Below are 12,019 nucleotides of genomic sequence, written 5' to 3'. Positions count from 1 at the left end.
GTCTGGGAGGGTGGAAAGGAAGCTGGTGAGTCACGGGGACGTTGATGGGCCACCCAGTGGAGGTGTTGCTGTCCCCCGCGGGAGGGCGGAAACGAGTGGGCGGGACCCAGGTAGAGTGTGAGGGCCAACGGCCCCTGGGCCGCACCAGCATGTGGGGCTGCTGTGGACAAGCCAGACGGAAGAGTCCGACATGTTGCTGGCCAAGGAGGAGAGGACCCGCAGCCCCACGCCAGCTCCTCCAAAGTCACCACCAGGCCTGGCACAGTCAGCCAGCAGGGCCGCGCCCTGGACAGAGTGGCCCCCAGGAGCCATGGTGGTTGAGGGACGAGCGCAGGTGTGCAGCTCAGTGGTCCTGCCGGCCTTGCCCCTGCAGAAGGGCTTCTGGAGGGCAGGCTGGCGTCTTGGGGACAGTCTGTGCCGCGGGCTCTGCTGCCCCCGAGGGGACCAGGGCTTTAGAGCCCTTGGAGAGCAAGGGCCGCAGGCGCGGAGTGTGTGGCGGGTCGCTGTAGTTGGAACCTCCAGGCGACTCGCAGAGGCCGTGCCCACACGTTCATTGTGAAGGCGCCCTCTGTTTTCTTTTTGATCATTTTAAGGATTGAAAGCTACCTTGCATTTTTTAATTTGCCTTTCTCTGATTTAAATGAAGCAGAACGTCTTCCCTAATGTTTAAACCCCTCGTGCCTTCTCTTCTGAAAAATAGCTGGGGTTTTGTTGTTTCGTTTTAAAGTGAATGTGGAGACATTTTTCCACTGTGTCGGTTTTCTCTTACTGACTCATGGGAAATTTATAAAATATAAATGTGAACATAAAAATATATCATTATGGGACTTCCCTGGTGATGCAGTGTTTAAGAATCCACCTGCCAATGCAGGGGACACGGGTTCGAGCCCTGGCCCGGGAAGATCCCACATGCCGTGGAGCAGCTAAGCCCGCGAGCCACAACTACTGAGCCCGCATACCACAACTACTGAAGCCTGTGTGCCTAGAGCCCATGCTCCGCAACAAGAGAGGCCGCCGCAGTGAGAAGCCCGCACACCGCAGTGAAGAGTAGCCCCCACTCGCTGCAACTAGAGAAAGCCCGGGCGCAGCAACGAAGACACACTGCAGCCAAAAATAAATAAATAAATATTTTTTTTTAATTAAAAAAAATATATATATATATATATCAATGTAAAATATTCTGAATATTAATCTTTTGTCATTCACATTAGTGGCAAGTATCTTATTTCAGTTTGTCATTTATTTTTTCACTTCTTTGTGATGTATCTTTTTAATAGTTATTTATTTATTTATTTATTTATTTATTTAGCTGCACCGGGTCTTAGTTATGGCATGTGGGGTCTTTAGTTGCAGCATGTGGGATCTAGTTTCCTGACTAGGGATCGAACCCAGGCCTCCTGCATTGGGACCATCAGGGAAATCCCATCTTTGTGATGTATCTTGATGAACAAAAGGTCTTAATTTTAATGGAAATATTATTATTCATCTGTCTTTACAGTTTGCACCTCTTGTGCTTGTATGAGACCTCCTTCCCCACTGCATCCTGTGGTCGGATCTTTGCCATTTAGGACGTTCCCCACCAGTCCAGCTGGAAGTGATTTTGTGTCTGTGTAGGGGACCAGTGTTGTTTCGCCCACACACCTTGCATTGAAGAGCCCCTTTGCCCGTGGATCTGTCGTGGGCCCCTCTGTAGTCAGGTTTCCTTGGACAGTTGGTATCTGTCTCTCCAGTGAGTCTTCTGCCCATGATCAAGGCACACCGTCTCTAGTTATACAGGGCTCTCCTTCGATGTCGTTTAATAAAATTCTTTTTTTTTTTAATTTAATTTTATTTATTTTTTATACAGCAGGTTCTTATTAGTTATCTATTTTATCCATATTAGTGTATACATGTCAATCCCCATCCCCCAATTCATCCCACCACTACCACCACCACCCCCGCCACTTCCCGCCCCGCCCCGCCTTGGTGTCCATACGTTTGTTCTCTACATATGTGTCTCTATTTCTGCCCTGCACACCGGTTCATCTGTACCATTTTTCTAGGTTCCACATATATGCATTAATATACGATATTTGTTTTTCTCTTTCTGACTTACTTCACTCTGTATGACAGTCTCTAGATCCATACACATCTCTACAAATGACCCAATTTCGTTCCTTTTTATGGCTGAGTAATATTCCATTGTGTATAGGTACCACATCTTCTTTATCCATTCGTCTGTTGATGGGCATTTAGGTTGCTTCCATGACCTGGGTATTGTAAATAGTGCTGCAGTGAACATTGGGGTGTATGTGTCTTTTTGAATTATGGTTTTCTCTGGGTATATGCCCAGTAGTGGGATTGCTGGATCATACGGTAATTCTATTTTTATTTTTTTAAGGAACCTCCATACTGTTCTCCACAGTGGCTGTATTAATTTACATTCCCACCAACAGGGCCAGAGGGCTCCCTTTTCTCCACACCCTCTCCAGCATTTGTTGTTTGTAGATTTTCTGATGATGCCCATTCTGACTGGTGTGAGGTGATACCTCATTGTAGTTTTGATTTGCATTTCTCTAATAATTAGTGATGTTGTGCAGCTTTTCATATGCTTCTTGGCTATCTGTATGTCTTCTTTGGAGAAATGTCTATTTAGGTCTTCTGCCCATTTTTGGATTGCTTTGTTTGTTTTTTTAATATTGAGCTGCATGAGCTGTTTATGTATTTTGGAGATTAATCCTTTGTCTGTTGATTCGTTTGCAAATATTTTCTCCCATTCTGAGGGTTGTCTTTTCATCTTGTTTGTAGTTTCCTTTGCTTTGCAAAAGCTTTTAAGTTTCATTAGGTCCCATTTGTTTATTTTTCTTTTTGTTTCCATTACTCTAGGATGTGGATCAAAAAAGATCTTGCTGTGATTTATGTCAAAGAGTGTTCTTCCTATGTTTTCCTCTAAGAGTTTTATAGTGTCTGGTATTACATTTAGGTCTCTAATCCATTTTGAGTTTATTTTTGTGTATGGTGTTAGGGAGCGTTCTAATTTCATTCTTTTACATGTAGCTGTCCAGCTTTCCCAGCACCGCTTATTGAAGAGACTGTCTTTTCTCCATTGTATATCTTTGCCTCCTTTGTCATAGATTAGTTGACCATAGGTGCGTGGGTTTATCTCTGGGCTTTCTATCCTGTTCCATTGATCTATATTTCTGTTTCTGTGCCAGTACCATATTGTCTTGATTACTGTAGCTTTGTAGTATAGTTTGAAGTCAGGGAGTATGATTCCTCCAGCTCCATTTTTTTCCCTCAAGACTTCTTTGGCTATTTGGGGTCTTTTGTGTCTCCATACAGATTTTAAGATTTTTTTGTTCTAGTTTGTAAAAATGCCACTGGTAATTTGATAAGGATGGCATTGAATTTGTAGATTGCTTTAGGTAGTATAGTCATTTTCACAGTATTGATTCTTCCAATCCAAGGACATGGTATACCTCTCCATCTGTTTGTGTCATCTTTGATTTCTTTCATCAGTGTCTTAAGAGTTTTCTGAGTACAGGTCTTTTACCTCCTTAGGTAGGTTTATTCCTAGGTATTTTATTCTTTTTGATATGTAGGCAAATGGGATTGTTTCCTTAATTTCTCTTTCTGATCTTTCATTGTCAGTGTATAGGAATGCAAGAGATTTCTGTGCATTAATTTTGTATCCTGCAACTTTACCAAATTCATTGATTAGCTCTAGTAGTTTTCTGGTGGCATCTTTAGGGTTCTCTATGTATAGTATCATGTCATCTGCAAACAGTGACAGTTTTACTTCCTCTTTTCCAATTCTTATTCCTTTTATTTATTTTTCTTCTCTGATTGCCATGGCTAGGACTTCCAAAACTATGTTGAATAATAGCAGCGAGAGTGGACATCCTTGTTTTGTTCCTGATCTTAGAGGAAATGCTTTCAGTTTTTCACCATTGAGAATGATGTTTGCTCTGGGTTTGTCATATATGGCCTTTATTATGTTGAGATAGGTTCCCTCCATGCCCAATTACTGGAGAGTTTTTATCATAAATGGGTGTTGAATTTTGTCAAAAGCTTTTCATTTAATAAAATTCTTGCTTGTGTTATCTTTGTTAGATTTATTCTTGTCACATTTATTATTATTATAAAGAACATGTTTTTAAATGTTATCTTCACACTGTTCATTGGTGTATGGACATACAATTTTTAATATTGATTTTGTTTCCAGCAACCTTGCTAAACTATATTAGTAATTGTAGTGAATCATCCATAGGGTTGATTCTCTTGGATTTCTCTACATAAATAGTCATATCTTTTGAAGTAACGACCATATTTTCTTCCTTTGAGTTTAAATGCCTTTTCTTTCTTTTTCTGCCCTGCCTGTAAGCCCAGTGTGATATTGACTCGTCATGGCCGTGGGCTTCCAGCCATGCCCCTTGGCAAGTGAGGCTTTCTGGAAGGTTCTATATTAAGCTAAGGAAGTTCCCTTCTATCACTAATTTGCTAAACTTTGAATTGATGCTAAATTTTATTTTTTTAATATTTAGTTTTGGCTGCGTTGAGTCTTCATTGCTGCGCACGGGCTTCCTCTAGTTGGTGGCGAGTACGGGCTACTCTTTGTTGCGGTGCGCAGGCTTCTCATTGCGGTGGCTTCTCTTGTTGCGGAGCACGGGCTCTAAGCATGCGGGCTTTAGTAGTTGTAGCATGCGGGCTGAGTAGTTGTGGCTCGCGGGCTCTAGAGCGCAGGCTCAGTAGTTGTGGTGCTCGGGCTTAGTTGTTCCACGGCATGGATCTTCCCGGACCAGGGCTCCAACCCGTGTCTTCTGCATTGGCAGGTGGATTCCTAACCACTGCACCACCAGGGAAGTCCCTAAATGTTCTCTTATCATCTAGTTCTGGTCAAGGTTTGGTTCTAAGATTATTCTGGTCCAGTAAACTAAGTTCAGAAGTATTCTCTGCTTTCCTTTTCTGTGGACCAGTTCATGTAAGGTTGGAATGATGCAATTCTTGAATATGTGGTTGAACTACCAGTGAAACCCTGGGCTGGAGCTTTCCTTATTTTTTAACTACTGATTCAAATTCCTTTATGGTCATAGGAATGTTCATTCAGGTTTTATGTCAGTTCTTGTCAGTTTTTCTAGAACTTGTAGATTTCGTCTGCTTTCAGGTTCATTGTATCATCTTGACATCTTTTTGCTTTCTGCAGTGTCAGCAGTTTAACGGCACTTTTGTCATTCCCAGTACTGTTCATATGTTCCTTTTCTCTTTATTTCCTTCCCTCTGCTTTCTTTGGGTCATTTTGGTGTTTTCCTTCTAACTTTTGAGGTATATCCTCTTTGCTAATAACATAAGCCTGTAAGGCTGAGGACTTCTCTCCAAGTGCTGCTTTAGCTGCATTCCACAAATTTGGATGGGTTGTGTTGGTGTGACCATGTGGTTCTAAATATTACCTAGCTTCCATTGTTTCTTGTTTGACCAATGAATTATTTAGCAGTGACTCTCTTAATTTCCAGCTCTGCGGGGAGTTTTGTGTGGTTGGTTGGTTTTGCCCCTTCCTCAGTGACCTTGGTCTAAGCGGGATGTCGGGCCTTTGAGACCTGAGACTAGCCCTGTGTCCACCACGTCTCTGCATAGATTTTCCTCCATCATTTCACTTTCTCAATAGCTCTCGGATGATTTGAGAAAGTTCTTTACGCTCTAGCCTAGGTTTCAGTTGTTCTTGGGAGCTAGTTCAGACTAGTTCAGACCAGCCGTCTCTAGTAGGAAGGTCAGCCAGATGTGAATCCACGTGGGATTTCACATTTCCTAGTAGCCACCTTAAGAAAGTGAAACAGAAACAGGTGGGATGAGTTCATTTGACCCAGCAGATCACAAACGTCAGCATGCGACCGGGAAGAAACCTCTGTGCTGCCTTTTACCTGGCGCCCCCTGTGCGTTGCACCTGTCACACTGTCCAGGCTCAGAGCAGCCGCGGGGCTCGTGGTCACCGCAGGACAGTGCAGGTCCAGCGCCCTCTAGCCATCTCTCTGTGTGTAGCCCGGTGCTGGGCCCTCTCTACCCAAAGGTCCTTCCTGTCCCCTCTACCTGCCCCGACCCCCCTTATTCCCCAGGAGACCCCGAGAGGCAGCCCCGCGTGGCCCCAGCATCTCCATGTGTCTCTTTTATGTGTGCGCCAGCGAGGGCGCGGCCACTGGGTTCAGGATCGTGCCACTGGGTTCAGGATCGTGTCACTGGCCAGGCCCAGGGCAGAGGGCCGTGTGGAAGGGAGGGAGGGAGGGAGAGCACGCATTGGCCTGAGCCTGCCTTCTGCTCGGGGGCAGGGCTGGGTCTGCCCAGCACAGGGATGGGCTGCTGTGGTGGTGCAAGGGTGCTCAGGGGCTGTTGCCTGCCTGTCTTCACGCCAGCCCCCAGGCTCCAGTGTGCGGGGCTTCTAGTCCCTTGGGGGCATCCGGGAGCCAGGTGTGGGGACAAGAATGGGGTCAGTGCCGAGATCCCGCTCACAGAGTGGGTGCGCGCCCCGTGGGGCCCTCGGCCAGCCTTGTCCTGGGTGCTGGGAGCAGAGCCGGGGCTCTCAGGGCACGTGCCTGGGGAGCGGTTAGGGGCCGGGAGGAAGTGCTCTGGAGGCTGCGGCCGTGGATTCCCAGTGGCTGTGCGCGTGGGCACCCTCGAGCTGCTCAGGCACCGGGGCTGGTTTTAAACTCCCCTCTGGGTGGGTTTGACAGGGACTCTGCTTGCAGTGGTTCCCATCTGGGTCTGTCTCCAGCATATCACCTGTCACCTGGCCCATGAGGCTTGCTGTACCTGGCTCTCTCCTGCTGGGTCGGGCCCCCTAAGCCAGCTGTTGGGTGTGGGGAAGAACAGGACCCCCTCCCCTCGAAGAGCCAGGCAAGAAGTGGGACACAGCCCGGCTGCCGAGTTGGGCCCTGCAGCCCTAGTCCCGGGGACAGGAGGGCCGAGGAAAGGTAGGCCTTGGGCCTGGAGGGCAGAGCTGAGGCTGCCTGTTGCCCCGAGCTGCTCGTAGGCCACCCCCACGGGGTGTAATTAGCACCGTGACAGGTGTGGTAGATAAGGTGTGCAGCCGGCCTCCACCCTGGGCCCCCAGGCCTAGCGCCCCCCACCCTGGTCCTCTGCCAGGATGGGTGGGCTGTGGTCAGCGCCCTGGGAATCCCCACCTCAGCCTGGCAGGACCCTCAAGCCAGGCCCTGCCCTCAGTCCAGGCCCAGAGCCGGGCTGGGTGGTGCCCTCGACCCCTGGGCTGCTCAGGGGCGTCTTCTTGACGGGTGGAGTGTGGGCCGCGGGGCCACTCTGGCCCTCGGGCCTCAGTCCCCCAACAGGAAGCCTTTGGCCCAAGCCCCACCGGGCGGAGCAGGCAGGGCCACCCCAGTGGCGCAGAGGCCTCCACTGGCTTGCCCAGCCACACCCCTTCTCCCCGCAGTGCAAGAAGAAGCACACGCTGCTGTGTCCCGACTTCTCCCGCAGGGGCGTCTGTCCCCGGGGCGCCCAGTGCCAGCTGCTCCACCGCAACCAGAGGCACCTCGGCCGGCGGGCAGCCACAGCCCCGGAGCCCAACACCACGCCCCCTAGGAGCAGGGCTTCCACCAGCCATGGGCCCAGGTGACGGGGACAGTGGGCGCTGCATGTGTAAGCGCGGGGTGGGGGGTGGTCAGGAAGGAGCCCCCCCCCAACCGCCACCACCCAGCTCTGTGGGCTTCAGACCCTAAAAGAAACCTCAGTCCAGAGTCAATCAAGTGACCTCGAGGTGCCCCACCCCCTGGTCCCCAGGCTGTGTGGAGCCAAGGGCATCCCTGGCCCAGACCAAGCTGTGCAGGGCTGCCCAGCCCCCGCCCTGGGGAGGAAGGTGGGGGCTTCTCAGCTGCCCCCTCCAACTCCCCAGGAGGGGAGGGTCCCAGGTGATGCTCACGGCTGGGTCCCCTGTTGTGCTCACCCCCCTGTGAGCGTGGGAGCCAGTGTGGACGAGGAAGGCTGCAGAAGGTGAGGACAGGGTCAGCGTGGCGTTGCTGCAGGCCCTGTAGCGCCACCAGCCTGTCCTTGGGCCCACGGCCAGCCTTGAACCCTCAAGGCGATGCCTGACGGCTGCCGGGGCGGGGCGACGCTGGGAGCCTTGCCGCCGGGACAGGCAGTGTACAGGTGGTCGGCCGCCCCACCCCCGACGACCGCCTGCCCCACGGCCGCCCACCCTCACGCCTCTGCTCCCCTTCCTTTCCCGCAGGAAGTCTTTGGCCGCCCAGCGCCCCACCAGGCAGACGTCCAGCTGCCCCACCTCCGCGGCAGCCGGCTCGGCCTCCCCACCGCCTTCCCCACTGCTCTTAGCTGCAGCCTCAGCCTCTTCTTCCTCTGTCTCCTGCCCCCCCTCCTCCTCCCCTCCGTCCTCCCCCTCCCGCCCCTCCCCCTCCTCCCCCTCCGCCTCCCTGCCCCTGGACCAGGAGGAGCCGTCTCTACCAGAGGAGGCTGCCTCGGCGGGGACGGGCTCCGGCAGCCTCTGCAGGCTGCCCTCCTTCATCTCCCTGCAGTCCTCGCCAAGCCCAGGAGGCCAGCCCAGGGCCCCGACCCCCAGGAGCAGCCCCACCAAGGACTCAGGTAGGCAGCCCGCCCGCCGGAGCCCAGCCTGCACTCTTGCAGTGCCCGCCTCAGACCCACTGGGTCAGAATCTCTAGGCGGGGCCTGGATGGTTCCGGAGAGCTGGCGTGGGCTGGGTGCTGCTGTGCCCTGTCCCTGGCTTGGCAGGTGTGCACCTGCGGGGGCCCACAGGGGCAGGGCCGGCGAGGTGCGAGCACAGCAGCGCCGCCTGCACAGACCGCCCCAGCCGAGGGCTGATTTAATTAGAAAGCACCCATTTCTGTTAATTTGTTCTGGAAGATCACTGCACGCTCCTGGAGAGAACAGATGTTCCCTCTCCCCCGATGAACATTTGGGGCTTGGTAAATGGCTCCACTCAGCCTTGTTTAGGAGAGAAAAGAGGATTTTATGGCTGCAAACGACCCTTTCTGTAAACATTTTACAGCTCTCTGCGCGTTTGAGTGACGATAAACCCCACGCAGCTCGGCGGGCTGCAAATTTGCGACCATACGGCTATCATTTTATTGTCATATTTCACGGTTGTAGCGTTAATGGAAGACGCTTGCTGCAGCCTTTTCTAACAGCTCTGCTGAGCTCGCTCACACGCCTGCTCACAGCCCCCGCGTCACGGGCGCCAAGCTGCGGCCAGGCCCTCCACCTGCCCACCCGGCCTGGCTGGTCACCAGCTCCTTCCATCGGGAGGACACACTGGGGCATGGGGGGAGGGAGCAGACAGCCCGAGGCAGCCACCTTTGAAAATTCTTTTTTTTTTTTTTTCTTTTTTAAGTAAGATAAGGAACCCTGCAACCAGCCCCAGAATCAGAGGAAGCAGGCAGGGTGGGTGAGAGGCTGCAGACCCCCACTGGCCTGGGGGCCCCCATCAGCCTCCTTCCCTGCTCAGGCCTTGCCGACCTCCCGGGAGCTGGAAGGACAGGAAGAGGGGGGCCAAGGCCCTCAGGCAGAGGCCGGTGGAGTCTGCAGGCCGGGGGCCCTGGCTGGCTGGGCTGACCTCTAGGCACTGGCTTGGCTGAGCCGGTGACTGGGGTCCTCGGCCCTGAAGTGGGGTCCCAAGAGGAGAGGCGGGCTGGCAGGGGGCACGTGGACAGTGCCGTGCCGATGGGCAGCCACACGGAGGCGTCTGTGGTCAGTGGGGCTGCTGGCCTGGAGTGTTCACAGGCGGGGAGGGGCATTGGCGCCCAGTGAGCACGGGCCACACAGGGCAGGAGCCTGCTCTGCTGTGGGAAGCCTCTCCCACCGCGCCCCTCCCGCCCCGGCATGTCACCCTGCACAGGGGCCTCAGCCCCGCCCCTCACCCAGCAACTGCTCACACGCACCCTGGCTTTTCACATCAGGGGCTCCGTCTGGCAGCCTCAGACTTGTCCAGGTGCGAGCCTGTGCTGTCTGCGTGCAGGCCGCCTGCACCTGGTGTTTATAGCTCCGCCTGCAGACTGCTGTGGCTCCCGCCGTGGCCCACCCACTCCCCAGGGGCTGCCCCACCTGGCAGGCCTCTGCTCCCCCACCCAGGGCAGCTCTCAGCCCCACAGGCCAGGCCTGCGCCCTGCTAGACGCCGGACCCCAGGGAGGACAGTGGGTGGTGGACGAGAGGACGACCGTGTCAGAGCCCCTCCCCACGGCTAGCGGTCCCCGACCCAGAAGCTTCGGGAGGCGGGGCGTTCCTCCTGGCTGGGGGGCTTCTGGTGCCTGACCTCTGCCCCTCTCGGAACAGGGAAATCACTGCACATCAAACCCCGTCTGTGAGGGCCCAGGGAGCCGGCCCACGCCTACCTCAGCCCTTCATCCCTGGAGAGGAAGGAGGCTCTGCCCGCCACCGCCCCAGAGGAGGGACCGCTTGCCACAGAGCGCCCCCCATGGGCTGCAGGGCCGTCGCTCTGCCCGCCTGGCTCCCAGCCCTGCGAGATCAGTGCCCAGGCCTCGCCTCCCTCGGGCTGGGCTCCACCCACCCGCCCACCCCTGGGTCCTCAGCCTTGCCCCGAGGGGTGCCCGGCAGAGCTCACCCCCAGGCCCGTCCCCACTGTGGGTGTGGCAGCGGCCATGCAATGCGCACCCCCCCACCCCCACCCCGGTCCTCCCGCAGGCCTCCTGCCCAGGGAGAGACTGCCGGGCAGGCCTCCCTGGCGGGCGTTTTGTGTTCAGCAATAAAGGTTCTGTCCTGTGTCCTCGTGGCTGTCCTGCCTGCCACCCCACTGCTGCCCGGCCTGCTGAGCATGGCTCAGGTGGACGCACACTACCCAGGGGCCCCAGAGCCTCCCCAGGGGTGCCACCCCAGGGTGTACCTGGAGGCCTGAGATTGAGGGGAAGGTGAGGGGCAGGCCACAGACCCCCCTCCAGTGGCCCCCACTCAGTCTCCACCTGCCCACCTGGCCCTGGCGAGGCAGAGGCACAGCCCCTCCGTGCCTTCGGGCAGGAACGTGGGCCACTTCCCTGCCGCCCCAGGATGGCTCAGAGGGTTGGGGCAGCCTGTCCCCCACGGGTAGGCCAGTGTGATCTGTGGCTGGGAGAGACCCAGGAGGGGCCTGGCTGCCTGTTGGATGCCACAGCCTGGGGCCAGAGGACCTGCCCCAAGCTGTCACCAGGCCTGGGACAGGGCGGCCCAAGGGAGGAGGCAGCGTCTCTGGCCCCAGGGCCTGGGGAGCCCTGGCTGAGGGCACGGGGGCCTCGGACAGGGTCTGGCCCCCTGCTGGATGCCACTGCCCAGGCTTAGAGGGGTGCATGGCCACTCCGGGTATTTACCCCTCACCCCCAGGGAAGTGAGCTGTGCTCCCCCTGGTGAGCATGTGCCAACAGCCTCCCTTCTGGGGTGGCCGCCCGTGCCTGCAGCTCTGTGTCAGTTGGCTGCCGCCCCGGGGTCCGCATCACAAGCCACCCCGCGCGCTGGGGGCCCTTTGCTCCCCAGCCTGCACCCTCGCACTCTGCCTGGAGTCGGGTCAGCTGCACGGCCACGTGTCCTCCACGTGCTCCTTCTGGGCCCAGGTTGTAAGGGCAGCACTGGCTGAAGGGTAAGAGGGCCACCCGTGTGGGTGCAGCTCGGGCCTCCGCCCACACTACATCCTCGAGGGTCGCATTGGCCAAAGAAGGCCCCTCGGCCCAGCCCCGGCTCGGGAGGGATGGACACTCCACCCCGGGAGGCCAAGGTGAGGATCCGGGGGTCCTGCTCTCCACCAGTCCTTGTCTGTGTGATGGCACGTCCCTGCGGCAGCCCCAGAGGTGACAAGAACCAAGGCCAGTTCGTGGCAAGGGTCCTGCCCAGCGTCAGCGTGCGGTGGCGCTGCTCAATCTAGTGGAGCAGGGGTCCCCTCGTCTCGTGCTGATCGCTGGGGCCTGACGTGTGCCAGTTCAGCAGGATGGTGGATTCTGGAGTCAGACCCAGCTGTGAAGAAAGGGCCCCCAGGGGCTTCCGTGGTGGCGCAGTGGTTGAAAATCCGCCTGCCCGTGCAGGGCACATGGG

At 55.4% G+C, this 12,019-nt stretch overlaps 1 protein-coding gene across 1 annotated transcript in view; it reads left to right on the top strand.

The window, feature by feature from the left end:
- Positions 1-10,728, top strand: part of ZC3H3 (zinc finger CCCH-type containing 3) — a 79,801-nt gene extending 69,073 nt beyond the window's left edge. Inside the window, exons 10-12 of the mRNA XM_060115804.1 lie at positions 7,412-7,590; positions 8,207-8,574; positions 10,280-10,728. Coding sequence (XP_059971787.1) covers positions 7,412-7,590; positions 8,207-8,574; positions 10,280-10,311 — 579 coding nt within the window. The 3' untranslated portion in view covers positions 10,312-10,728. The remainder of the gene's footprint in view (positions 1-7,411; positions 7,591-8,206; positions 8,575-10,279) is intronic.
- The last annotated feature ends 1,291 nt before the right edge of the window (positions 10,729-12,019 follow it).

Source organism: Mesoplodon densirostris, chromosome 13, assembly GCF_025265405.1.
Source record: "Mesoplodon densirostris isolate mMesDen1 chromosome 13, mMesDen1 primary haplotype, whole genome shotgun sequence".
Taxonomy (NCBI): Eukaryota; Metazoa; Chordata; class Mammalia; order Artiodactyla; family Ziphiidae; genus Mesoplodon; species Mesoplodon densirostris.
This window is presented reverse-complemented; position numbering and strand designations above follow the sequence as displayed.